At 46.8% G+C, this 23,521-nt stretch overlaps 1 protein-coding gene across 6 annotated transcripts in view; it reads left to right on the top strand.

Annotated features, from left to right (window-relative positions):
- Positions 1–23,521, top strand: part of SRGAP3 (SLIT-ROBO Rho GTPase activating protein 3) — a 380,154-nt gene that overhangs the window by 287,167 nt on the left and 69,466 nt on the right. For all 6 annotated transcript variants that reach the window (XM_034955696.2, XM_034955697.2, XM_034955698.3 and 3 more), the window contains 5 exons: positions 9,060–9,245; positions 13,278–13,406; positions 15,160–15,381; positions 17,287–17,388; positions 20,393–20,590. In XM_034955696.2, coding sequence (XP_034811587.1) covers positions 9,060–9,245; positions 13,278–13,406; positions 15,160–15,381; positions 17,287–17,388; positions 20,393–20,590 — 837 coding nt within the window. The remainder of the gene's footprint in view (positions 1–9,059; positions 9,246–13,277; positions 13,407–15,159; positions 15,382–17,286; positions 17,389–20,392; positions 20,591–23,521) is intronic.

Raw genomic sequence — 23,521 nt, 5'->3', positions numbered from 1 at the left:
ATGACCACGCCCATCTTAGGGATGAGAAATCTGAGGCACAGAGAGCCCAGGTGGCCAGCTCAGGGTTGCCCAGAGGGGAAACAGCAGAACCTGCTCCAGACTCCGAGTGCTTAAGCGCTCCCCTACACTAGTGATATAAATACATTAAACTATTTATATGACTATATAGAAACTACTTATCTGGGCTGGGCTTGGCTCATGCCTGTAATCCCGGCACTTTGGGAGGCCAAGTCAGGCAGATCGCTTGAGCCTAGGAGTTCAAGACCAGCCTGGGCAACGTGGCAAAACCCTGTCTCTACAAAAAATACAAAAAATTAGCAAGGCATGTTAGCGGGTACCTATAGTCCCAGCTACCCGGGAGGTTGAGGTGGGAGGATTACCTGAGCTTGGGAGGTGAAGACTGCAGTGAGCTGTGATTGCACCACTGCACTCCAGCCTGGGGGACAGAGTAAGACCCCATCTTAAAAAGAATTAAAATTTAAAGTTAAAAAATAAACTACGAACCTGCATTTATTGTGGAAGGAAATGATACTTCACATTAGCAGATGAAACACAGTTTGGTATAAATAGAAGCATTCTGTTAGTTAAGTGAAAATCAAGCAGTGTTGTATATTCAAGCTTGTGCCTGCCAGAGCAGCAGGCGAGAAGCTTTGAAGATGTGTGGGCACGACTGTTTTTTCCTCCTGATGTAATCAAAGGATCCTCAGAGAGCTGAAAGGGGTGAATAACAGTACACTAAACAATGCAAGAAGATACACAGAGAGAAGCATATCTCCTGACTCTTCCTCCATCCCCATGTCACCTCGGTTGCTGTGTTACTAGTGTCCAGTTTGGCAGTGTTTCCTTCCCATGACACTGAAAGTCACCTTGCTAACACAAGTGGAAACACTGACCCAGAGCCAGATAGTGGGGCTCTGACACTCAGTTTCCCCCGTCTGTGGAATGAAGGTGTGGAGTTTGAGGAATACTGAGGCTCCTGCCAGGCATTGATCTTCATGCCACTGTGCCCTGGAAGGGAGACCAGGGTCCTGACTCAGACTTAGGGCAGGGCAGCTCTGCGGGGCTGTCACAGCCTGCCAGCCAGGCTGTGTGCACAGTGTCATCCAGGGATGGAACTGGTCCTAAGCAGAATGGAAGGGGTTTCCCTCTAGGTAACCTTCCCTTCTCTTTCTGCTGTCCTGCCCAGACACCCATTCACTAAGAATACATGTATCGATCATCAGCATATCCAGACCACAAGATGTGGCTGCACACTATGACAGGTGTCTTAGTGGGGATACGACAGTGTGAGGGAACATGGAAGAGGTGGTGATGAAATCTACTGAGCATCAGGAAGGTGCCAGAGAAGAGATGGTATCTGATCGACAGTGGACAGTTCCTGGGTGCAGAGAGGGGCAGAAGGAGCAGCACTTAGAGCGGTGGGAAGCTGCACCCGGGATGCTGGAGGGAGCCTCCGCCCAGTCAGCACTGCTCCTGAGTCACTGCACTGAGCCTGGCCGGTTGGGATCAGGACTGATATGGGTAGTTGGGGAGGCTGAAAGGGAAGGAAGTCTGCCTTTTGCAATTCGTTTAGTGGCAAGGGACTGGAATCCGGTGCAAACTGGCTTAGATAAAAATGACACTTTGTTGAATCACGTGAACATGTAGCTCAGGTCTAACTGGATCCAGGGGCTCACACACTGATTTGTCTGTCTCACCAGTACGGCATGTATTCTGTGAGGCCAGAGACCCCATCTGTCTTCTATACTGTATTTTGACTGTAGTGCATTTGGTATAGTACCTGACACATAAATAAACATTTGATAATTGAAGGTGTAGCTGTTCTCCCCACCAATATACTCACTAGATCAGAGGCAGTAGAACTATGCCTCCCCCATTTTACCCTTTTCCCTCCTTCCTTCTCTTCCTCCTTCCGTCCCCACTCTTTCCAATCCATCCATCCATCCATCCATCCATCCATCCATCCATCCATCCATCCATTTATCCACCTTTTGGAATCAGTCTCTCTCCCACTTCTGGTTTGTTTTCCTCTGCGTGGACTTCATGATCTGGCAGGCTTCTCCCATGTGGTGACAAAAATGGTCCCTAGCACTGCAAATTCTGCTCCCATTAGCCTCTCCCCACCCTCCAGTGGAAAGAAAACACTCCCTTCCCAGTGTTTCCAGTGAAGCCCTAGGGTAGCATCTAATTGGCCTAGCTGAGCTTCCTATGGCTAGATGAACATAAGTTTATGGATTGGCCAGGCCGGTGTCTCGTGCCCACCCCAGGATTGCGGGGTGATGTCAAATTCCCATGAACCACATGTACTGAGAATAGTGGAGGGGAATTTGGGGGATTTCCTCAAAATAAAATTAGGGGGCTGTTCCCAAAGAAAGAAGACTGGATGAGTCTGGGCAGAGAAAAACAACAGGTGTCCACTGAGGAGGAGTCCCTTGGGGAGAATGAGGAAGTGGTTCCATTGGCTGGTGCTCCTGATGTTCATACCTGACATACCTGATGTTCCTCCACCTATCAGTTGCTCCCCAGTCCTGTTTGCCTCCTGCTCCCCTGGGCTAATGCTCACTCTGCTGCCTTTGTCTAAGACACTCCACCCCCACCCCAAGCCCTGCTCACCCAGCTAACAGCTACTCTTCCTGCAATGTTCAGTTTAGATGTCACTTCCTCCAGCCTCAGGAAGCCTTCCTATGGTGCCTAGTACTTCCTTCATCATTGTACTTATCCCACCATGTGATCATCACTTGTGTAATTGCCTGTATCTCTACTACAGTTTGGATCCTATGAGGGCGGCGACCTGCATGTCTTCCACACTGTAGTATTGCCTAGCATAGTACCTGGCACATAATGAACTGCTCAATAAATATTTAATGATTGATGGTACAGCAATCTCCCTACTTCCAAGTATGCTCAGCAGAACACAGGCAATAGAACTGTACCTCCCTCATTTTACCCTCTCTCCCTGCCTTCTTCTCTTCCTTTCTCCCTTTCATCCACTCTCCCATCTATCTACCCATCCCTGCATTTATCCACCCACCCACCCATCTGTTCATCTGTCCATCCATCCATCTACCCATCCATTCAGCCATATTCATTGATCCACTGATCTTGTGATCTGTTGATCCAGCCAGCCCAGCCAGTCATTCATTCATGCAAATATGTATTGATACTTGCTGGGTACCAGGCTCTGCTCTGGTACAGAGAATACTATCATGAACAAGATCCTGGCCTCAGGACTTTGCTTCTCTTTTCCTTCAAGGAGGTCTCAGTCATGCACTGGCCTAGGGTTTCACCCATACACAAATGCTGGAAGCAGAGAGCCACTGTGCCCAGGGACAGCCCTGTCTGCAGGGTGGAGGAAGCACACAGGGACTGCATCATTGAGAAGCTGTTTTCTAACAACTGATCCTTATCCTGCTTCAGGTGTCCCTTTATGGATGCTGTCAACTTCCAGGTTCTGTTTGCCTTCTTTTGCATTTAAATGAGGGGCTGAAAGATGGTACAGATAACACTTTGCTGTTTTCAGAATCTGAGGATCAGGGAAGAGGCAAAAGGCAATGTGTGCAAAGCAAAAGGCAGTGTGATGACCAGAAGAGGCAATGCTTAGCGGTAAACAGACCTGGCCTGCAGTCCCAGCTCTGCCTGGCTTTTTGTGTGACATTGGACAGCACTCTTGCTATTTCTTTTCTTTCTTTCTTTCTTTTTTTTTGAGATAGAGTCTCGCTCTGTCGCCCAGGCTGGGGTGCAGTGGCACAATCTCGGCTCACTGCAACCTCTGCCTCCTGGGTTCAAGCTATTCTCCTGCCTCAGCCTCCTGAGTAGCTAGGAGTACAGGGGCCCACCACCACGCCTGGCTAATTTTTGTATTTTTAGTAGAGACAGGGTTTCACTATGTTGGCCAGGCTGGTCTCAAACTCCTGATCTTGTGATCTGCCCGCCTTGGCCTCCCAAAGTGCTGGGATTACAGGCGTGAGCCACCGCGCCCGGCCCGCTCTTGCTACTTTTGAGCCTCCATTTCCTTAAGTGAGGGGCTAGGACACCAAGATTTATGGAGGACCTTTTATTCTGAGAACACATGCAACTGAACTTGGTCCAAGAACAGTTGTCTTAACTGACACGTCCCTACGAGGTCCTTCCCTAGACTCCCTGAATAGGGTCTGGAGGGCTGGAAAGTGAATCCCTTCCCTGGCATCAAGCGGATGGGTACCTCTGAGGGGCCCTTCAGACACCCCCAGTTCTGGAACTTGGCCTCAGCTGAGCTCCTGCATCCACCTCTGCCCCTTCCCAGCCCTGTGCACACTGCTGCTGGCAGTTGGTCACTTGATAATTTGCAGTTGACAGCACTTTCCCCATCTACCCCCTTCTGATCTTCACCAGGCAGACACGGAGAGGACACACCTCTCCACAGCTACCCAGCAAGTAGTGGGAGGGCTGAGTCTCAAAACCAAGTCTCCCGAATTCCAGTGGGCTGGAGGAGCCTTTCACCCCTGTCTTACAGTTGAGAAAGGGGTACAGGGAAAGCAAAACAACCATGTGTTCAGTAGGCCCAGGCTCTGGGGTCAGCCACCTTGGCTTTGAACCCTGACTCCGCTTACCAGCTTTTCACCTAGAGAAACTTACTGACCTATTCTGGGCCATGGTTTTCTCATCTGTAAAGCAGGGATCATAGGATGCCTATCTCATAGGGTTTTTGTGAAAAATAAATGAGTTAATATAGGTAAAGTGCATAAAGCAAGGCCTGGCAAGTAGTAAGTGCTCAATAGATGCTAGCTGCTATCATTGTTGTTACTGTCATCACACTGCCTCCCAGGATTAGGGAAAGGACTCATTGAAATGCTCCTTTACTAGAAGGACTCCTAGAAAGAGGTTTGCAAACTTTGAAGCAATAGATAAGGTTAAATATTATTTAATGCATCCTGGACTAGCAATATTGAGCTAACTGTTCTAGTCTATTGAGCTAAGGACCATGCATGCTGAAGCCCATGTATCAGGTAATTAAATAAAAGAAACATCTAGAGGATTCTGGGTACAAATAGAATCACTTTGGAGAAACTCCCAGGTGAACTCTTTGGTGGCAGCTGTCTGTCATAAGTCACCCTCGGCAGTGGAGTTCACTGTTATTCTTGGAATCAGGAATCGAGTAGATCACAGGGAGTTTGGCCCCAGGGTACTTGGGTTGTCTTCTCCAAGCGTGGGATTTTTGGAATGAAGTTTAGCGACTGTCTGGGAAGTTTGGCCTGTCGGAGGGCAGGAAGAGTACTCTGTGGCTCAAGAAGAGTAGAAAATGATGTAAAGGGAGAAAAAATAAAAAAAGAAAACTAGGCAAAGGATATGTGGGAATTGAGAACACCCAGCTGGGCTGTTGACCTTGAGAGAGTGGATGGATGCATGGTGATTGGACAGGAAGATCTAGCTGTAAATAGAAAGGCTCTCTTTTCCCCTGAACTACCCAGCACAGATGACAGATTCGTGGCGAGGCAAGCAGACTCAGAAGCCAAAATAGAAAAAGGAGATGTAGCAGGAATCATTGAACGCAGACGGGGATGGGATCCAGACATGAAAAACACCAGCAATATGGTGGTGAGGCAAAGAATCCAGGGTTGTCTGTGGATGTGGAGGGACATGTCGAGAAGGGGGAAGGTGGGGTCCTGGAGACAGCCACAGCAGGCGTTCTCACACTTTACCCACACCTATTTTATTTTATTTCTTCTTTACATTCCATCCATTTTTGCTCATTTGTAATCTCCCTAAAACTCCTAGAAACCCCCTTCTTGCTGATTTCATCCTCTCTGTATGCCAGTTCCACCAAGACCATATCCAAATAACTCAATGGGCTCATTTATTTTTATTTTAAGTTCCAGGATACATGTGCAGGACACGCAGGTTTGTTACATAGGTAAACGTGTGCCATCGTGGTTTGCTGCACCTATCGGCCCATCACCTAGGTATTAAGCCCCACATGCGTTAGCTATTTATCCTGATGCTCTCCCTCCTGCCGCCTCCCCTGACAGGCCCCAGTGTCCTTTTAACTAAGGCATGAAGATCATCAAAATAGGCACCTGCTTTGATTATCTGCAAGTCTGCAGTCACCCCTTTTGGCCACTAGATGTCGAGAACGCATCAATATGGCACATATTCTGGTCCATTGAGTTATTTGGATGTGATCTTGGTGGAACTGGCATACAGAGAGGATGAAATCAGCAAGAAGGGGGTTTTTTGGAGTCTTAGGGAGATTGCAAATGAGCAAAAATGGACGGAACGCAGAGAAGCAATCTTTCCACCAAGACCCATGAAGAAAAGTTGACTGCATTTTAAATCCATGTATTGTTTTCCAAGTTTGGGGGATTTTTAGGATGAAGGAAGAAGGGAGAAACATGGCATAAAAATATTTTTTTTTCACATTAGTTAATGTTCTCCAGAGCTTGTAAGCATTTCCAAGTGAGCATGTTTCAGGTTCTTAAACCCTGAGCCCAAATCAGGGATAATAATGATGATGATGGTGGTGGTGGTGGTGGTAGCATCTGATAGATACCTCCATGGCTCTTACTATGTGGAAGGTATTGTTCTCAGCACTTTACAGAAATTAACTCATTTAGTGCTCATAACAAGCATAGGAAGTAAATTTTTATCCCATTTTTACAGACGAGGAAGCAGAGGTCAGAGAGGTTGTGTGACTTGTCCAAGGTCACACAGCTAAGGAGTGGGACCATCAGGATTCAGCCCAGACACTTGTCCATATTCTTACCTTCCATGATCTGCAATATATGTTGCCATATTGACTCCTGGCCAGTGGCAAAGGCAACTTTCTGAACAATGAATCAATGCTGTGATTTAATGATAAAAGTCACAGAGCCTGGGCGTGGTGGCTCACGCCTGTAATCTTAACACTTTGGGAGGTCAAGGCGGGAGGATCACCTGAGGTCAGGAGATCAAGACCAGATTGACCAACACGGTGAAACCCTATCTCTACTAAAATATAAAAATTAGCCGGGCATTGTGGCGGGTGCCTGTAATCTCAGCTACTCAGGAGGCTGAGGCAGGAGAATCACTTGAACCCAGGAGGTGGAGGTTGCAGTGAGCCAAGATCATGCTACTGCACTCCAGCCTGGGCAACAAGAGTGAAACTCTGTCTCAAAAAGAAAAAATAAAGTCACAGAATTCCTCATTCTAATAAACGCACTTCACAGCACTTCAAATGACAAGGAATAAGATTTTAGGGTTGGCCAGGAATTCATTCTGAGTTCTCTGACTTACAGGGCTTGGTTAGATAGGAGCACATTTCATTCCTGGGGGAAGCCTTGGCTCTGTTAGCTGTTACAGTAATCCAAGCCACAGAAGAGAATGAACAAGGCCCAGGAGCCATGGATTCCAGAAGTTTCTTTGTTTCTTAGCATAGAAAGATGATCATACACTTGGCATTGCAAAAGAAAAGTGCATTTCTGGTTGGGGACCAGTAAAAATACTGTCGGTATGGAGCAGCCCAGCCAGTGTTCAGGCTACTAAAAGTATGCCTGCTCAGAAAATGGCAATGAATTTTAAAAATTCATTAAGGGCTGGGTGTGGTGGTTCACACCTATAATACCAGCACTTTGGGAGGCTGAGGCAGGAGGATCACTTGAGCCCAGGAGTTTGAGATGAGCTTGGACAACATGGCAAAACCCCATCTCTATTTATGAAAAAATGATACAGACAATCTAGGATGATCTGGTAGAAAAAGTGGTGGATTAAAAGTGAGAGACCAGATTTCCAATATGATTAAATATATATTTACCATATGACCCTCCATCCCACCCCTGGGTATTTACCTAAGAAAAATCAAAATACATGTCCACACAAAGAAATGTACGTAAGTATTCATAGCAGCCTTATTCAAAAATAGCTAAAAACTATAAACATCTCAAGTAGCTGTGGACATATGACTAAGTAAACAGATTGTGGCATAGCCGTACAATGGAATACTTAGCCATAAAAAAGAAGTTCTGATATGTACGGCACCATCAGTGAATCTCAGAAAAGTTATGCTGAATGAAAAGAGGGCTGACGCAAAGGAGTTTATATTGTATGATTCCATGGAACTGGATTCTAGAACACACAAAACCAATCTACAGTGACAGAAGGCAAATCTATGATTGGGGGCTGGGGTGGGGTCAGGGATTGGCTGCAAAGGGGCGTGAGGGATCTTTCTGGTGCAGTGGAAGTTCTATATTTTGCTTGTGGTCCTGGATACATGGATGTAAAGTCTGGCATCTCTGCACTGATACTTTGCACCTCTGAGCCTCAGTTTCCCTGTTTGTCAAACTAGAAGGTTGTTGGATTAGATGATGTCTAGAATTTCTTCTGGCTCAGAAATTTCCCCTGTAATAACAATATCCATTTTTTTTATTATGGAAGTAGAGTAGCAAAGTGCAATTTGCTTTATAGGAATTGTTTTTATAGGCAAGGATGAATTTATTCCAGAGAGCATAGAATATCTATTGGGTTACTTAATATTACTCATTTTGGGTACAGAGCCATTTGCAGCCCATTGTACTTCAGGAAACAGCTGAGAAAATGATTTGTGTGTAAGAAGGATGTTTCCCATTCAATTCCCATGGGTATGGGAGGAGGGGCTTTCCCCACGGCACTGGGAGGAGAGGGAGGGATGCCACAGTCACTACTGGTAGGGCTAGAGAGGACAGCTGAGCAAGGGCCAGGCTTGCCTTGTCACCTCTGACAGTCCCCAGATGCTTGGAGCTATGGTTACCCTTTTAAATTTCCTCCTTATTTATTTATTTATTTATTAATTATTATTTTTTAATTTCCTCTTTACTCGCCCATGCCTGGCTCTTAGTTAGGGCTTAATGATGTTGTTGTTGATGATGATGGTGATAGTAATGACCATCATCATCATATCCAGTCCTCAGAGAGTCTGTGCAAAAGTAAAGGAAGGCAGGTGCCCAGAGTGTGTTTTGGGACCAGGGCAGTGGCCAACTAGAGTGTAGAACTTGGTATGGAGCCAGGAGTAACAGGGAGGGCCATGCTGGGCCATAGCTGGCTGCTGATTTCCCCTACTTGTGCACCCCCAGGTCATGAAAACCTACCACATGTACCATGCAGAGAGCATCAGTGCAGAAAGCAAGCTGAAGGAGGCTGAGAAGCAGGAGGAGAAGCAGTTCAATAAGTCAGGAGACCTCAGCATGAACCTGCTCCGGCACGAGGACCGGCCCCAGCGCCGCAGCTCTGTGAAGAAGATTGAGAAGATGAAGGAGAAGGCGAGTGGGGGCCCTGGGCTGGGAGCGACTGGGGACAGGGCACAAAGGGGAGGGCCATGCTCTTGGCGGACAGCCTTAGCCTTCCCCCTTATTCCCCTGCATCCCAGTGGGGTGGTGGTGGGTAGGGGGGATGGGACAATGTAGCCAGCATCTCCTCTTTTGGAGATGGGTGTCCTAGTGGAAGCAGGGCCGGACATGCCCGTGCTAGCACTGGTTAGGCCTGGCTTAGTGCTAAAGGTCAGCAGGCAGACGAGGTGCTCAACTCACAAGAAAGCTGAACTGTGACGAGATTCACACCCAGCAAGCACCTTCTCAGATGAGCTGGAATCACAAGGCATTAGCGGGAGCAGGGGCTTGTTCCAGAGGCCAATTTGATGGCCAAGGGTAGGGGCGGGGGGTGAGGTGGGAACTGATTGCTGAATGTGTCTCAACAAGAAGGACCGGCACCTGGAAAGCTGGTGAAGGGCTCATTCCAAAATTGCCATTGCCAATTCAAAGATGAGAGAGTTAGAATCCCTGTGTATTGATTCTGGAAAAGTCCTTTAGTAGGGTGTGGTGGGAGGAATTCTAGCTTTGGAGTCAAATGGGCTGGGTTTTGAAAATGCCACGTTTACAACACCTCTCTGAGCTGCAGTTTTCAAATCTGATAGGAGTGGCAAATTCGTCTCATCTCTCATGTCAACTCTGATCAATTGCCCAGAGCACTGGGCTGAGAATTGTGAAACTCTATCCAGATTTAGTTAAAAGCAGTGCTGTAGGGCTGGCCACAGTGGCTCATGCCTGTAATATCAGCACTTTGGGAGGCCAGGGCAGGATGATCGTTTGAGCCCAGGAGTTCGAGACCAGCCTGGGTAAAATGGCAAAATTCCATCTCTATTTATGAAAAAAAAAGGCAAAGAATTTGAATAGATGTTGCTCTTAAAAAAACATGTATGAGTGGCCAATAAGTACATGAAAAGATTGTCTGGGCCAGGCATGGTGGTTCACACCTATAATCCTAACACTTTGGGAGGCCGAGGTTGTCAGATAGTTTGAGCCCAGGAGTTCGAGACCAGGTTGGGCAACATGGCAGAACCCTATCTCTACAAAAAATAGAAAAATTAGGCAGGTGTGGTGGCATGTGCCTGTAGTCCCAGCCGCTTGGGAGGCTGAGGTAGGAGGATTACCTGAGGGAGGTGGAGGCTGCAGTGAGCCATGATCATATCACTGCACTCCAGCCTGGGCAACAGAGTAAGACCCTGTCTCAAAAAAAAAAAAAAGATTGCCTCTATCATTAGTGATTAAAGAAATGCAAATCAAACTCAATGAACTATCACTTCATACCCACAAGGAGAGCTAGAATTAAAAAGGCAGACTATAGGAAGTATTGGTGAGAATGTGGGTAAATTGGAATCTTCACACACTACTAAAGGGAATGTACAGTGATTCTATCACTTTGGAAAGCAGTCTAAATGTTAAACATAGACTAAGTTACCATGTGACTCAACAATTTTATTCCTAGGTATCCACCCAAGAAAAATAAAAACATATGTCCATTCAAAGACTTGTACATGAATAGCAGCATTATTCTTAATAGCCAAAAGATGGAAATGACTCAGATGTTCATCTGCTGATGGATGGTTGAATAAAATGTGGTATATCCATGTGATGGAATATTATTCAGCCATGAAAAGGAATGAAGTACTGACACATGCTGCAACATGGATGAACCTTGAAAACAGTATGCTAAATGAAAGAAGTCAGTCACAAAAGACCACATATTGTACAATTACATTTATGAAATGTCCAGCATAGACAAATCTATAGAAATAGAAAATAGATGATTGGTTTCCAGGGGCTAAGGAAGAGGAAAATGGGGAGTGACTGTGAATGGGTGCAGCATTTCTTTCTGGGGTGAAGAAAATATTCTAAAGTTAGATAATGATGATGGTTGTATGACTCTGTGAATATAGTAAAAATAAATAAAAATAAAATAAAATAACCAAGCAGGGAATGATAGGACTACAACATAGGGAGAAAGAGAGAGGTAGAGTGAGTGCTGACTGGAAGTCCAGAGGCTGATTTTTAGTTCAGAGTTGTATTTTTAGTTCGATTATCTACTGGCTCTTGGGCAAGCCACTTCTCTCCAGTTCTCATTTCCTCATCTATAAAATAGATGAGTTTAATGAAAATACCTTTAACATCCTTTCTAGGTATAACATTTTATGAGTCTATGAAGGGCTAAAAAATGGTCTCAGGGTCATGGTCATAGTTGTCCACTGGAAATAGGCCAAGAATATCAAAACTCTCTGTGGGGGTCAGGTGCATGGCTGGTGTAGGATGTAACTGCCAGGACCCTGGGGAAAAGTTAGAGATCTCTGAAGAGAATTTAAAGGATGAGAACTCACTGTGGAATAGGAAGGTGTAAGAATGTCTAGGCAAAGGAGAAAAACCATTTATTTACAGAGACCTGACTTTTTACACAGCAATGGGACTCATCAGTCTGAAAGGAGCAGGGGACAGCTCTCCAGCCCACTTCCTCTTTCCTGCTCCACTCCCAGGCTGGCTTAGCCAGGAGCAGCTCCCTGGGAGGCAGTCGGGTCCCTGCTGAGATGGGCGGCTCTGGCTGCCCCACCCCGCCTCTCCCATCCAGTCATCCTCCCTCCCTCCTGTCCTCCAGTCACTGAAAATGACTGAAAATGACCTTGTGCAGGGACAGTTCTGGGTGCTCCAGACCTAGCAATGAACACAGCAGATCAAGTCCCGAACCCCACTTATTTTCTAATGGGAGATCACTGACAATCAACAAGTAAATAAAAGGGTAGAAAAAAATACAGTTTCAGGTGGTGGAAGTGCTTATAAAGAAAAGAGCCGGGCAGGGGTGGGCAGAGGGAGTGGGAGAGGTAGATGAGCTTGTCATCGAAAGCCAATCTGGCCTTGAGACCTTGGGCCAAGGCTGAGGGAACCATGAGTTTGAGGGCCTTGAGACAGGAATGAACTTTGCCTCTTAAAGGATGGACCAAGGAGGCTGAGCAAATGAGGGGGAGCCTGGGGGAAGGTGGAGCTTGAGAAGTGAATGGGACAAGGCCATGGAGGGCTTCTCAGGTGCGAGCAGCAGTTTGAGACATCACTGGAGGGTGCTGGGCAGGGGTCTTATTGATTGATTGATTGATTGATTGAGACGGAGTCTCCCTCTGTCACCTAGACCTGGAGTGCAGTGGTGCAATCTCTGCTTACTGCAACCTCTGCCTCCTGGGTTCAAATGATTCTCCCATCTCAGCCTTCCAAGTAGCTGGGACTATAGGTGCATGCCACCACACCCAGCTAATTTTTGTATTTTTAGTAGAGATGGGGTTTTGCCCTGTTGGCCAGGCTGGTCTTAATCTCCTAACCTCAGGTGATATGCCTGCCTCAGCCTCCCAAAGTGTTGGGATTACAGGCCAACGCTCCTGGCCAGGGATCTTATTTACACCCCACCCTAGCAAGGACCGTCAGAGGCTGCTGCTTATCTAGTGTCCTCATCGGCTGTGCAGGTGCAAGGTGCAGGTGTAAGGGGAGCTGCCTGAGTCCAGGTCCAGCCCTTACTCATCTAGCAGATGGAGGTCTTCCATAGGCGTGGCTGTGCAGGGCTTGGGTGGCAGGCAGCTGCTATAAAGAAAAAAAACCACTGGGCCGGGCATGGTGGCTCACGCCTATAATCCCAACACTTGGGAGGCTAAGGTGGGAGGATGGCTTGAGGCCAGGAGTTCCAGATCAGCCTGGGCAACACAGTGAGACCCCACCATCTCTAAAAAACTTGAAAAACAAAAACAAAAACTAGCCAGGTGTGATGGCGTGCATCTATAGTCCCAGCTACTCGGGAGGCTGAGGTGGGAGGATTGCTTGAGTCCGGGAGTTAAGGCTGAAGTGAGCTATGATCACACCACTGCACTCTCACCTGGGTGACAGAGCAACACCCCGTCTCAAAAAAAAAAAAAAAAAAAAGGAATAGAAAATCACAAACCCCGTCCTCTTAAATGGCTTGCTCTTACATCTACTCTTTTCTTCTTCCAGAGGCAGGCCAAGTACTCTGAGAACAAGCTGAAATGCACAAAGGCCCGGAATGACTACTTGCTCAATCTGGCAGCCACCAACGCAGCTATAAGCAAATACTACATCCATGATGTCTCTGATCTGATCGATGTGAGCTCCCTGGGGAGTCTGGGACTGAGCAGGGCCCACACCTGGGCTGGCACACGTCACTGGCTGAAGGAGGGGCTGGTCTTTGTCTTTACCTGACATTCTCGGGTAGCCATGGCTCTTTTGAGCCCTGCTGGAGGGGAAGGGCAGTGATTTTGGGAGCTGGAAAATGAATGTTACCTCGTGGTGTCTATTTTCACGAGTGGGACATGGGCCTCTGGTGGCCCCAGTGCAGTTGGCTTGGGCAGTCGTATATCCAATGGCAACTTCCCAAGTACCCTCCTGGACACCAGGTCCTTTGCTGGGTTTGAGGGGTTCAGGGGTGAACCATACACAGTTCATGCCTTGGGGGATTTCCCAGTGTGGTAAAGGAGATGTTATTAGTAAAATGTTTGGCGCCCCTAGGGCCACTCAGCCAGACACGTGTACATGCGAAAGAAAGTAGCGAATGAGACTGACTTAATTATACAGATCAGCTTTGTGTGGGGAGGTTATCTTGGGAGAAATCGGGCAGCTTAAGCAAATGGAGAACGGAACACTGACTCCCGAGTACCAGCTGTGCAGGACACGCCACAGGGACAAGCAGACTGGGAGAAAGAACATTGTGAGCGGTGGCGCTGGGGAGGGCTTCTGTGTCATCTAAGTAGGAGCCAGGACTGTTTCTCTCATGTCCTCCTTCCTGCACAGATGGGGGAGCTGGCCCTGTCCATGTTTAGTAAAGGCTCGGTACGGTTGATGGACTCTTTTCCTGGTGTATCCTGTTGGGAAGTCAGGGGGCTCCTGCTTTTCCCGTGGCTCCAGAGGGGGACCCATTGTCAGCATTGCAAGGAGAGGGAGCTCCCAAATGGCCCAAGGCCAGACCTTCCTCATTCCTACTTTTCACTTTCTTTTTTGCCCTTTCAGCCCTTTTATTCATTCATTTACCATATATTAATTGAGCACCCGCTGTTGTCTGGAACTTGAGGAGCAGGAGCAGTGGGTTGGCCCTCGGGGAGCTTACCTCGCCAAGGACATGTTGATAGGTGATTTTAATACTAAGTGGCAGGGGTCACAGTGAGAGAGGTAGAGGGAAATGTGGACCCCTGGACGAGGATCACCTGACCAGCTCTGAGTGGGGAGAACATCAAGGAAGCTTTCCTGTAGGAAGTGACCTCTAAACTGAATTCCGAAAGAAGAGTATTCCAGGCAGAGGGGATGCATGCACACCACCCTAAAGAAGAGAAAGATGGGCTCACGCTTGTAATCTGAGCACTTTGGGAGGCCGAGGCGGGTAGATCACAAGGTCAGGAGTTCGAGACCAGTCTGGCCAACACAGTTAAACCCTGTCTCTATTAAAAATACAAAAATTAGCTGGGCTTGGTGGTGGGCACCTGTAATCTCAGCTACTCGGGAGGCTGAGGCAGGAGAATCAATTGAACCCGGGAGGCGGAGGTAGCAGTGAGCTGAGATCGTGCCACTGCACTCCAGCCTAAGTGACAGAGCTAGACTCCGTCTCAAAAAAAAAAAAAAAAAAGAAAAAAGAAAGAGAAAGATGGTGAATATAGGGAACCTAGTTCTGCTATTGCCCAAATCTGAACCACAACTCCCCTTGAGGGGCGCCGTGAGGTTTGTGCAGTAGGATTCCAAAGTGCCTTGGGGCCTCCGGGAAGATTCGGCTGTGGAAAGGGAGGTAATTGTAAGTCACTATGGTGGCCAGTGACCACCCCTCCACATCCTGGCTGTCACCCATAACCTTCCGTTGTTGCCTCTCCCCAAGTGCTGTGATTTGGGCTTCCATGCCAGCCTGGCCCGCACCTTCCGGACCTATCTCTCAGCTGAATACAACCTGGAGACCTCTCGCCACGAAGGGCTGGATGTCATTGAGAATGCAGTGGACAACCTGGATTCCCGAAGCGACAAGCACACAGTCATGGACATGTGCAATCAAGTCTTCTGCCCTCCACTCAAGTTCGAGTTCCAGCCCCACATGGGGGATGAGGTAGGCTTCCTCCTGGAGCCTGGGCTTGGGGCTGCTTCCCTCTGTTCCCCCATGTGCTCCAGTACATCATCCCTGGTTGCACGTACAGAAAGTTTCTATCCGACGCCTGGGGTCAAGCTCCTGGTTCATGGGCTTCCCCAGCTGAGGAGTTTACCACTAATACCCTAATCTTGCTGTCTCAAGTGCCCCCCGTGCAGAATTACAGGACCTTGGCTTCCCTTATAACCCCTCCCAGCTATGTCTAGAAGACTCCAAGGGAGCCCCAGTCTGCACACAGGCTCATGTTCTAACCCCAAATGTGCAGGTGAGGTCCACGGGAAGCCTGGGCCTCACTGTAGCCTCAACACAGCCATTCAGGCTGGTGCATTCCACCAGGGCGCTCCCTTCCTCCAACACTGCAAGCCTTTGATACACCAGACGATCGAATTTCCTTCAGTGCTTGTGCTGCTCAGATCCTTGTTACATTCTGAATAAAACAAACGAAAAACAAATGGAAAGAAGGCCCTTGTCACTGGCCCCAACACAGCCCTACTCGTTCTCGTTACCCAAGGCTTACAAAATCACTTATGCAAGTAGTTCCCTGAGCTTGTCTGTGTAACTGCTCCCTCTGGGCATTGGGGGAACCCACTCCAACAGTGTCCCAGACCCAGCCAGCCTCTGGGTCCCAGTGAGGCTCAGCTGGGCCACCCGTGGCACCTGCTGGGAGGGGAGGGGCAAGGAGGCATCTGAGAAGATGGCATTTGCTAGACCCTCTGCATGGCTCTGCCCACTTACTTCTGCAGGGCTGCACTGCTGTGCCTGCCCCATCCCTCTCAGTCCTCCCGATCCATCACCTGGACCTGAAAATGCTGGCCTCATGGTGACCACTGGTGACCATAAACTTTGGGTTGTGCAATTAGTAGCCAATAACTAGTACTGTCCACAGAGCCCTACTGTCCCTTGTGATCCTAGCTGTGTTCCTGGAAGGGGTGAGGTGCACATGCCTGCCAGCAGCCCAGCCCACAGGTAATACTGGAGTCCCACATGAAAGGTGGAAGGCGGTGGCTCACGTCTGTAATCCCAGCACTTGGGAGGCCGAGATGGGTGGATCACTTGAGGTCAGGAGTTCAAGACCAACCTGGCCAACATGGTGAAACCCTGTCTCTGTTAAAAAACAACGACAACAACAACAACAAAACAAACAAACAACAAATAAACAAAAAATAGCTGGGCGTGGTGGCAGGTGCCTGTAGTCCCAGCTACTCGGGAGACTGAGGCAGGAAAATTGCTTGAACCTGGGAGGTGGAGGTTGCAGTGAGCCGTGATGGCACCACTGCATTCCAGCCTGGGTGACAGAGTGAGACCCTGTCTCAAAAAAAGAAGGCAGAGGGAGAACAGCATTTCTCTGGGTGCTTCCCCTCCTCCAGCCCTCGGCCCAGTCAATTGCTGGGGGACGAAGAGCTATGAGCTGTGAGAGTGCATTGTCTCACAGCTGCCCTGCTGCAGTGTCATTCTGCGGCACAATGGGAGTGTGCCCCTGATTGTTTCCCATTCAGGTTTTTTCCCATTGGCTTCTCTTAGGTGGTTGCTTTCTTGCCACAATTTCTTGCCTTGAAATTAACCAGTTAGTTTTGCTTAATAAGATTAAATTAAGGCTCTTTGTAAACCTTCACATGCTTCCCAAATGTAGATCATGACTGAAAGGCCACACCTGGCAATGGCAAGAGTGCAGACTTTGAGTAGGAAGACCCCGATTCTCATCTGGCATTGGTTGCCACGGCCACTTATGAGCTCTGTGACCTTGAGCAGGTCACTCAACCTTTCCGAGCCCCTGTTTCCTGGACTGTGAATGGTAGCCCCTGCCCTAGCTCCACACAGGTGAGGAGGGCACAGGGCAACCACAGATGGTGGCTGTTATTCCTACAGGTCTGCCAGGTCAGCGCTCAGCAGCCCGTCCAGACAGAACTGCTCATGCGGTATCACCAGCTGCAGTCCAGACTGGCCACCCTCAAGATAGAGAATGAGGAGGTGAGTGAGCCCCTCTGCCCTATAAGGGATTTTCTTTGGAAGGCCTGGCTTGTCCCAGGGAGTCCACTTGTGCCACGAAGTGCATAAGAAATGATAGTTCCACTTATAAGATGGAATAGTACACGATCATTAAAACCACACACACCAAGAATCATTAATAGCCTGGGGGAACATTTATAAGATGTTAAATTGAAGAAAAACAAAAGGTGGGAGGCTGAGGTAAGAGAATTGCTTGAACCTGGGAGGCAGACGTTTCAGTGAGCTGAGATCACGCCACTGCACTCTAGCCTGGATGACAGAGTGAGGTTCCATCTCAAAACAAACAAACAAACAAACAAACAAAACACAAAAGGAAATAGGGCTCTATGTTCAGTATTGCCATAACTGGAGTAAACTAAAGAATATGTATATTCCTAGGCATAGAAAAAAGACTGGAGGGAAATGCTTAAATGTTATTAGTTGCTATGTTTGGGTTGTGGGGTGATAGGTGCTTTCTGTTTACTTCTTTGTGCTTTCTTCTATTTTCTGCAATGAATTTCTGTTTTATCATTAGAAATAACAGTAGGTATTTTAAATTACACAATGAAATAAACAACCTAGGGCACACTAAATGTGTCATGGATTCTGAGCTCCAAGGAACAGGTCAGCCTTACCAGGCCCAGCCTCCCTCCCCTGCAGCTGTGGGGCATAGGATTCTCAGCAAGTGGGTACAGATGGAAATACCAGTGCAGTGGCTCTATTCTGATGTGGACTGAAGAGGCCAGATGGGAAACATCCTATTCCAACCTGGACTCTTCCTGCAAGGAGGATGTCAACCAACTGGAGGCCCCTGGAGAAAGGACACCAGGATGGAGGGAGTGACACTCGAGGTCATGGGCAGGTTTATTCTTTAAAGTGCAGTCATGGGGGAGGTGGGAAGACACAGTCTTGATCTTCAAATCTCAAGAGTGCTATCCTGGGCAGAGACAGCAAGTTTGCTTTTCATCTCCACAAAGGACAGACCTAGGACAAATGTGAGACAGATTGGAGCTCAGGATGATAGCAAATCAGTGCAGTCCCCAGGGGGAGGTTGTATGGAGACAAATTATATATTTGTTTTTCAAACCTGGAAAGAGACAGGAGATGAACAGAGTGTTTTCTTTATTTATTTATGCCCTACATCTTCCCCCAAAGGATTTTAAATTGTTTACACGGAATAGTATATGGATCATAATGTTAATGGAATTTAAATTGGAAATCAGGGCCAAAGAAAGGAGAATGAAGCCAATGTTCTTCTGTACGAGCTGCTAACGGGCTTGAATATGCTTAATTTTGAACCTGAGCTTCCTGTCATGCTGCGTTAGAAAGAAGAATTGATTTGTGTATTCATTCAACAATATTTATTCAAGTATTTATAGAGCACATACTATGTGCCAAACATTGTTCTAGATATAGAATAAAGTGACCGAACACAACGCAACATAGCACCTCCTCTCCAGGAGGGAATATTCTAGTGAGAAAAGACAAATAATACTTAAAACTGTTGACAAAGAGAGTCAAACTCTGTAAAATACTTGAAGAGATTTATTCTGAGCCAAATATGAGTGAACAATGGCCTGTAATACAGCCCTCAGGAGATCCTGAAAACATGTACCCAAGGTGGTTGGGCCACAACTTGGTTTTATACATTTTAGGGAGATGTAAGGCATCAGTCAATACATGTAAGATGTATTTGGTTTGGTCTGGAAAGGTGGGACAACTGGAAGCAGGGGCTTTCAGGTCATAGGCAGATTCAAAGATTTTATGATTGGCAATTGGTTGAAAGAGTTAAGTTGTTGTCTAAAGAAAGGAATGTCTGGGTTAAGATAAGGGGTTGTGCAGACCAAGGTTTTATCATAGAGATGAAGTCTCCAGGTTGTAGGCTTCAGAGGATAGGCTGTAAATATTTCTATCAGACTTAAAGAGTCTGTTCTAACAGTAATTCCAAAAAGGAGGAGGGTATAATGAAGTAGGTTTGCCACCCCCTTCCCATCATGGCCTGAACTAGTTTTTCAGGTTAACTTTGGAATGCCCCTGACCGAGAGGAGAGGTCCATTCAGATGGTTGGGGGCTTAGAATTTTATTTTTCATTTACGAAACTCAAAAACAAGCCAAGAAATGAATGAGCTTGGAAAATATTAGACAGTAATAGGCACTGAGTGAAGATATCGGGGGGACCAATGTCACCAGGAGGTGACATTTAAGCTGAGGTCTGAGTGAGAAGAAACAGACTTTGAGTGACGATAATTTTATAACAAACATTGGAGGCAGTTTTTCCAGGGACTGTTTTTGGAACCAGCCTCCAAAGCAAAGAATCTGCCCTTTAGGCACAGTTCAGCAAAGGGGTGTTGTAAGGTCAGGGCCCGTGGGCCCTGCTTGTGCAGGCTTCTGGTGGTCCCACAAAATTCCAGAAGAAAAAACTGGAGTCCTAGCTGAACAATGTGTGCCTCAGCAACTGTCTTCCTGGAGTTTTCCTTTTCTCAGCTGGGCTTTTGATAGGAGTCCAGTAGCAGATACCTGGAGAGTTTGTTGCATGAAGAATGGCTGCCCGCCATTGTCAACTTTGTCTCTATCCTTCTCTGAATGAAGAGAACTAGAGCACATCTAATGTTGTCCCTACTCAACTGACCACCTGGCACTGGAGGAACTAGTTTTGAGTTACATAATTAGGCTAAGAGAAACAAACCTAGAAACCTGGGTTCCTCATTTGTTGCAACATTCCTCAAGGTTCTCTCTGGCAGAAGCCATATTATAAAATATCTTTAAATTGGGCAACCTGGCTTTTCATCCCAGCCAGCTATGTGATTTTGGGTTGGTGACTAATTTGTGTTTTCCACATTAATACAGTGAGAAGGATTATTTTTGTTCTGCCTATATCCTAGGGACTTCATATGGAAGAAGTAAAGTGACAGCTGGGAAAGGGACTTTAGGTGTCAACGGCAGTATGAGAATACAGGATTTTTGTCAATCTGCTGTGTTTCCCCAGGTTAGGAAAACCCTGGATGCCACCATGCAGACATTACAGGACATGCTGACTGTGGAGGACTTTGATGTCTCCGATGCCTTCCAACACAGTCGATCGACAGAGTCCGTCAAGTCGGCTGCCTCTGAGACCTACATGAGCAAGATCAACATTGCCAAGAGGAGAGCCAACCAGCAGGAAACAGAAATGTTTTATTTTACAGTAAGTGGCATCCTGGGCCCAGAACCACACTGTCGGCCAAGCCACTGGCAGTGACTTTTCAGGAGCAACCCAAGCTACTGAGAACCAGAGAAACCACATGGGTCAATTGGATCTAAGACTCCATCACCATGCTTTTAAAATTAAGTTGCCTGGCTTGGTTTTCTGAAATGCAGAAAGTGAATTCCCAATGGGTAGCATTGGCATTGATCTTGGGTGATGATTATTGAAATCTTCTTGCTCTAGAAAAAAACCAGAGACAGTTTTATTCAGTGGGGTGATAAGAAAATGGCTAACAGAGTCAGGTACAAGTCCCAAGGAACAACCTTGAAATTATGTATATAGATTATCATGTTGAATTGTCTGAAATTTAGGTGTGAGCTTTGGAAAAAATGCCCTCAAAAATCCAAGCAAATTGCTCTTGAGTTGCTAGCCCTTCATGTAAAATCCCATGTTAATTATCTTTCATTTGGACAGGGACTGGGAGGAGCAAGGAGACGGGGACTGGGGCTTTAGTTCAACATGTGTTTATTGAACATAGAATATTAGGTTTGTAAGGGACCTTAAATCTTCCATGGGATGCTTGAGTCAGTTCAGCCACATCCCTGCCCAGGGGCCATCCTGACTCTGCCTGATTGCTCCCAAGATTAAAAGCTCCCTTTTTCCCCAGACAGCCCTTTTGTTTGCATTGTACCTGGCTTTTGGTATTACCATGTTTTCCTTTATCTTTGCTATCTTCAAAAACCTACCTCACTAGGATTTCTTGGTTCTGTTCTCTGGGGCCACCCAGAGTGGAGGCTAATTCTACATGACAGTGTTTCACATGGTTGCAGGGAGCTGGGATTTCATTTCTCTAGGCTAAATGTATCTGATTCTTTCAGTCTTGCCTTATAAGCTTTTGTTTTGAGTAGCCTCAGTATCCTAGTGACTCTCTCCTGAATGTGTTCCATGTGCTGATGCCTCTTCTAAGGTGAGACTCCGAGCAGTGGTATGCCCAACACAGAACTGAGCAAAATTGGCTGGGTACCGTGGCTTACGCCTGTAATCCCAGCACTTTGGGAGGCCAAGGCAGGCAGATTGCCTGAGCTCAGGAGTTCTAGACCAGCCTGGGCAACACGGTGAAAACCCGTCTCTACTAAAGTACAAAAAATTAGCTGGGTGTGGTGGCGTGCACCTGTAGTCCCAGCTACTCGGGAGGCTGAGGCAGGAGAATTGCTTGAACCTGGGAAGCGGAGGTTGCAGTGAGCCAAGATCGTGCCACTGCCTCCAGCCTGGGTGACAGAGCGAGACTTCATCTCAAAAAAAAAAAAAAAAAAGAATTGAGCAAAATTTTCACCCCTTCTATACCGGGTAGTATGCTCCTATTCATATGTTCTAAGATCATATTCTTTTATTATTATTTTAAGGCTAAGTTATTATCAGTTATAGCTGTCTTCCCTACATGCTGCCATTAACCAGGCCTCACTCTTCCTAAGGCTTTGTAGGGGATATCTTGGGCAGGTCTTCTGTTTATCACCAGTTAGTTTTCCTCTTGATGAATTCAATTCATGGTTTTAGTCAACATCCTGATCCAGTTACTCAGCATACATGCTGTCTCCTCAAACCTGTGTCACCTGCAGATTCAGTAAGCATGGCTGCCAAACTTTAATGAATTTAAAGACTAATGGGTATACCAAGGCCAAGGCCAAAGACCAGAGTTGTTAGAAATATGCAACTAGGGCCAGGTGCCATGGCTCATGCCTAAAATCCTAGCACTTTGGGAGGCCCAGTAGGAGGATCCCTTTAGCCCAGGAGTTTGAGACCAGCTTCGGCAACATAGGACGACTCCATTTCTACAAAGAAAAAAGCAAGTGCATATCTATGGTCCCAGCTATTCAGGAGGGTGAGGTGGAAGGATTACTTGAGCCTGGGAGGTTGAGACTGCAGTGAACTGTGATTGTACCACTGCGCTCCAGACTGGGTGACAGAGTGAGACTGTCTCAAAAAAAAAAAAAAAAAAAAGCAATGAGGCTAATATAGATTGGATTGTAGTCATTTAACCCATCACAAACCCACCCAATTCTAACTTCTACCTCCATCTTATAACTGCCTTTGTCAAATCCCTTGTCAAAAACCAGTAGTCGATACACACTACATTTTCTCCAACACTCTTTGACGCTGTCAAGGAAGAAAACAAAGCGGAGCTTAGCAAAGCAGCCCATGCTGATTGCTGGTATTCACCACTTCCATGGAGCCTACTGTGTTCACAAAGAGAATTTATGGTTACAACATGCACATGAAGATTAATTCACTTTGGCAGTAGAAGCAAAGAATTCTGGGGAACAGAATTCAAGAAGGGAGTTTGGCCTACTCGAAGTTAGGAGAATTCTCCAGTATCTATGACTAATGGTCATCAGATGTTATAGTTTATTCTTAATACTTAGTTTGCTAACCTGGTTTCCTAGTATACCTTCTCATGACTCATTATTTTAGGTCTTTTTAAGGACATCGTAATCCTTTCAATGCAAACATCAATGCAATTTGATGGCATTCTTTATTTTGCGGACATTCGTTATTCTTCAGATGGTTGAAGCTTAAATGAGGTGGACAGAGATGAGCTACAGAGCCCCAGGCTGTAATTTGCACTAACCAGTGGATGACCTGCCAAGGCATGAGTTAGGCATTTGGGATTACATCTTCAACTTCTTGGGGCAGTGAGACACGGTGGACAGAATATCAGCTTACCCCTCAGCTCTGCTTTTTTGGAGAATTCTTGGACAGGAGATAAAATGAGAGGACATTATTGCTGGAAGCATCTATAGAGAGCCTCTAGGACAGTAGTTACCAAACTGAAGTGTGCATTTGAACCATCTGGGAAGCTTGTTAAAAATGCAGGTTCTCAGCCAGGCGCAGTGGCTCATGCCTGTAATCCCAACACTTTGGGAACCGAGGTGT

This window comes from Pan paniscus, chromosome 2, assembly GCF_029289425.2.
Source record: "Pan paniscus chromosome 2, NHGRI_mPanPan1-v2.0_pri, whole genome shotgun sequence".
Lineage (NCBI taxonomy): Eukaryota > Metazoa > Chordata > Mammalia > Primates > Hominidae > Pan > Pan paniscus.
This window is presented reverse-complemented; position numbering and strand designations above follow the sequence as displayed.